General features: G+C 32.6%; 1 protein-coding gene across 1 annotated transcript; it reads left to right on the forward strand.

Annotated features, from left to right (window-relative positions):
* Window positions 1-3,521: 3,521 nt before the first annotated feature.
* On the forward strand, window positions 3,522-4,826 carry LOTGIDRAFT_154256 (hypothetical protein; the record flags this gene model as incomplete). Its single annotated transcript, XM_009061961.1, has 1 exon — window positions 3,522-4,826. One exon carries the CDS (start codon window positions 3,522-3,524, stop codon window positions 4,824-4,826), a length of 1,305 nt encoding a protein of 434 aa, XP_009060209.1.
* Window positions 4,827-5,387: the final 561 nt, after the last annotated feature.

Raw genomic sequence — 5,387 nt, forward strand, 5'->3', positions numbered from 1 at the left:
TATTGCGTTTCAGCATTTTTGCCAATTACATTTTACTTGATTAAATAGGACTGTATTAGTTTAATTTACTTGCTATATTCAAACATGATCCTTCTTTGATATACATATTTTACCAAACAAAGCAAATTAGCTATATATTAAACTGGTATTGATTGTGATTATCTGTATGCTCAATTTTGTTTTGCATTACAAATTATAAAGTACTTGTTATTTGCACGATATGTGATATATAGATATTCATGTGAAAATCATCGATTTATAGTTTCAGTGAGTTCAATATTTAATCTATGTTCTACGTATTCCTATTTAACAAATTGACAATTTGTCTTTTAGTCATCGGTTCGTCCTTTTTAGGAGCAGGTAAATGTCTTAATTCAATGAACTATCTCACTGTTGGAAATGAATTCTCACGGATCAATGTTTGATTACCTTAGAGAACATGACAATAAGTGTGAAATGTGTAATGAAGATTCTCTTAATGACATTAATGATAATAATTCAATGGCGGAAGTTATAGAGCAAATTCAAAATCTAAAGTGCTCTAAAGCCGCTGGTGTAGATGCTATTCCTCCAGAGTTTTTTAAGTGTCCTATTGACAAAAGGGAGGCAAATTTTACTGTTTTTTGTTGATTTCTCAAAAGCTTTCGACCGAATCCACAGAGAAAAGCTTATTTACCAACTTATCAATAATAATGTACATGGTAGGTTGATTGTCATCTTGTCAAGAAGTATTTATAGATCTGTACAAGCAAGGGTTAGATGTGATTCCGAACTATCTGACACCTTCTCATGTTCGGCCGGTTTACGTCAAGGGTGTGTTTTAAGCCCGTGGCTTTTTGCAATTTATATTAATGAGCTCGCCTTAGATATGAAAATGTCTGATGGAACCGGAATCTTTATAAACCAAAATATGGATGAAGTGTTTATGTTATTATTTGCGGATGATCTTTGTTTAGTAGATACCATTATAGAATTACAAAGACGAATTATGGTATTAGAATCTTACTGTGATAACTATGATATGTCTGTAAATTTAGAAAAGTCAAAAATCGTGGTTTTTAAAAATGGTGGCCACTTATCAAATAGTGAAAAATGGTACTACAAAGGCCAAATTGTAGAAACAGTGTCTTACTATAAGTATCTTGGCATAGCCTTTTCATGTAGGTTAAATTGGTCAGTGTGCTGTAAAACACTCTCCTTTCAAAGTTCAAAAGGCCTAAACTTGATTAAACATTGTATATCAAAGTTAGGTAACAGAGATGTTAAGATTGCATTGTTTGATACAATGATTATCCCAATATTGACGTATGGTGCAGAAATATGGGGTGTGTGTCCTAGTGAAAGCATAGAGTCAGTCCAGAATAAATTTTGTAAATGGCTTCTGTGCTTGGGCAATAAATCCACAAATATATTAGCTAGGCAGGAGTGTGGTAGGCATGAATTACATGTCATATATATGGCCAAGCCAATAATCTATTTCTTAAAAATTCAAGAAATGATGGAAGAGAGACTTCCAAAACAATGCTATGATATGTTATATATTTATTTTAGATTCTGCCGGACGTATAACCTGGTGCACCAGGGTTCGCAAACTGTTATATGAGATAGGATTTGGCTTTGTATGGGAAGCTCAGAGTGTAGGAGCATTAAAAATTGTTCTTAAGCAAAGACTAAAAGATTTCGACTTACAGCAGGTCAGTTCAAAGCTTCAAGCTTCAAGGAAATACAGCTTCTATAGCCTTATACGAGACACTAGTCCGAATGTAGCAGTGTACCTACACTCTGTTCCCCAATACCTGAGATTCTATTTATCTTTATTAAGATGTTCATCCCATGCTCTAGAGGTGGAGTTGGGAAGAAGGAATGGGATAGAATATAGTGAAAGAATTTGTAGAATTTGTAACTTAGGAAAAGTTGAAGATGAATACCATTTTATAATGGAATGCCCTATGTTATCTGACATCAGAAATAATATATTGCCACGTAAACTTATCAAATATCTATCACTCGAAAACAGGTTTGCCACTGTTTCCCTCCAGTATTATTATCTAATGTAGATGGGTGTTGTGTTGCCAGATTATTTATTTATTATGTTACTACTAATGTATAGCTTTCCAATCCCTGTATTTACATGTAATGTAATTGCTTATATGTACAATGGGCTGAAGGCCTTATAGTACGAATAAACTATTTATTTATTTATTTATTTTATTCTCACGGATCAAAGCAAGACATGATGAAACAGAGATGTCTTTCTCAAGTTCATCCCTCTACCGCATCTATCTACCAAAATCATGAACATCATGCGTTCTAGAAGTGGAGTTGCACACAAGAGAGCAGATACCAGATCCAAAATATCTTACAAAAAGTTCATCTCGTCATATGTATTGTCTACTTATCAAGAGATCAACAGGTATATCACTTTAGATAAAAAAAATCAATGTTGTGAATCTCAGTTGGTCGTATAAAGAGATTAACGCTCAGTAAGATAAATATTTTCGTGACAACGTTCTTATTTCATAACAAAAAAAAAACACGATTACATTATAAATCTACGGAAGCATATTAGGGCCATTCATTTTTTTTTTTTTTTTTGAATTTTCAAGTTAGTATGTTGAATTTTCAAGTTAGTATGTTGAATTTTCAAGTTAGTAACTCGAATTTTCAAGTTAATTACTTGAATTTTCAAGTTAATTACTTGAATTTTCAAGTTAGTATCTTGAATTTTCAAGTTAGTATCTTGAATTTTCAGGTTAGTATCTTGAATTTAGTAACTTGAAAATTCAACATACTAACTTGAAAATTCAAGTTACTAACTTGAAAATTCAACATACTAACTTGAAACTTCAAGCTACTAACTTGAAAAGTCGTTGAATTTTCAAGTTACTAACTTAAAAATTCAAGTTACTAACTTGAAAATTCAAGATAATAACTTGAAAATTCAACACACTAACTTGAAAATTCAAGTTACTAAATTCAACATACTAACTTGAAAATTCAACATACTAACTTGAAAATTCAACATACTAGCATGAAAATTCAACGTACTAACTTGAACATACTAACTTGAAAATTCAACATACTATAGCTTGAAAATTCAACATACTAGCTTGAAAATTCAAGATACTAACTTGAAAATTCAAGTTACTAACTTGAAAATTCAAGTTACTAACTTGAAAATTCAAGTTACTAACTTGAAAATTCAACATACTAACTTGAAAATTCAAAAAAAAAAAAAATGAATGGCCCTAATACGCTTCCGTATTACGGTAAATCAATAACTAGACTATTTTCAATATTCAATTTTTTTTGGAGGGTAGAAGGAAGTTCAACACATAAGAAGTGCAGTATAAAAATAAAACAAAATTTAGCAATGTTTGTTTAACATAGGGCAAATATAATGTTTCTATTTTCAACTACCAACATCCTTATTGGTATGGTATAAACCACCAGAAGAAGGCTTGCTTAAATATAACTGATTTAAGGCAAACATTTCATTATTGATAGATCAATTACTCGATATGGAAGGAGTCTTACTGTTTTTTATAGTGACAGGTTTATCTGGAGTTCTGTCGGTGTGCAACAGATATACAGGACCTAGCGGAGTAACGGAATGTGTAAGGTTTTCCGGATACAACAACCAATATCAATGGGCTACCTGTCTTACCAATACATATATACAAGCTAAATCAAGTAAGAGACACGTATGTCGAGATTCCACCACAACCTATTGCTACTACCAGTGTATGTTGGAATCTTTTGGAGAGGAAAGGGGATCTGTTAACAGGGCTTGTTCGTGTACAGCAGGAGAGGCATACAGAGGACAGAATCTTAAATTACCATCTGAATGTTACAGTCCCTCTGGTAGAAGTTGTGATTGGTATTTAGAATGTTTACACAAGAAATATCCATGTTCTGAGACTGGTGATGATTATGCCTTGACCTATGCGACCAAATTCTGTAAACTTTATGAAAAACACCATTCTGCATTTTCCAAGGCCGTACAAAAATGGGTGGACAGTGTCCGAAAATGTTTACAAGTGTCATTGGTACCATATATTCGTCCCTATTCTGATTTGTCCTGTGCCGAATTGATGAAAGTAGTCTTTGATTCTCATGTTCCCTGTTATGTTAAACCTGATGAACAAGACGAGAATGTTACCATTTGCAACTTGGGAGTTGACGATTTCATGAAAATATTTTTAACCCTTAGATCGAGCTTGATAGTGCCTCTTGAATCTAGCGTTAAGTCTTTGTCTGGTATTTTCAGTACACGGACGACATGCGCTAGTTTGAATGTCCTGGATTTCTCCAATAATGCCACTATGCGGTATGTGAAATTGAAGGTCGCATATGAGAACAATTCTGAAAGGAAACAAACTAATAATGTGAGTGATTTGAAAAGAGCAAATGATATCGGCAACCACATCGCTAACCAACTTGGTTGGGATAAACAAGGAGTAACTTGGTTTACGTTTGCTGCAAATAGTTCGAATTCAGAATTAGAATTTAACATTTTGGTAGCAGACCGTTCCCGGTATGATTTGAACACTGAAAATTCTCAAAGTGCTGATTTAAATGGGGTTTTGGATAATTTACAGGATCAACTCGGAAAAGGTCTGATTACCTCTTCGAAACCCCAGTTGACATTCCATGCCCTGTCATTGGCTACATGCTTAGATGTCGATTGTAAAAATGTAACGACCCGTTATATTCTTTTCTATATCACACAACCAAATTCTAAAGAAGCGACGTTCTGCATACGTCAAATGATTGGACAACTGATATTTTGTTTTCTGATTGTTGGAAACTTCATTGATTTTTAATTTTGATGTTTTAATTAATCACATGAAATGTACCATATTTAATTATTATGCACATGCATATTTTTTTAAATCGCGCCTTGCGATTCTGCTTATCCAATTTTTTTTATATTCTTATATCTCTATTATATTTCTTCAAATAATAATGATTACAAATTGTTAAATTTCTACTTTTTTATCAATAAAGTTTTTTCAAAATTGTTATTAAAAGTATTTTAGACAAGAAACCATACAGGACCCATAGTTTATGGAGACATATTAAGCTGACCTCCTGAATCATAGAGGCTTTTTGTTTATTTTAATTTTGTGTGGTCGAGTTAAAGAAAAAAATTGTCTTTCTGAAGTGTTATTTTGCATTTATTCTTTTGAGAAATAAGGGTCTCTTCCCCATGAAAATTTTTTTAAAAATGTAAGTTTATCGAATTTTTCTCTTTTGGGGGTGGGGGATGGTTTCGTGTACTCTATACTCCATTTCCAATGATATCCCACTGATGTCAAAATTAGATATTTGTGGTATTATCTGTTGTCAATTTCGGAAGGTTGTGACGATATATTTCTATTGTC

This window comes from Lottia gigantea (assembly GCF_000327385.1).
Source record: "Lottia gigantea unplaced genomic scaffold LOTGIsca_5, whole genome shotgun sequence".
Taxonomy (NCBI): Eukaryota; Metazoa; Mollusca; class Gastropoda; family Lottiidae; genus Lottia; species Lottia gigantea.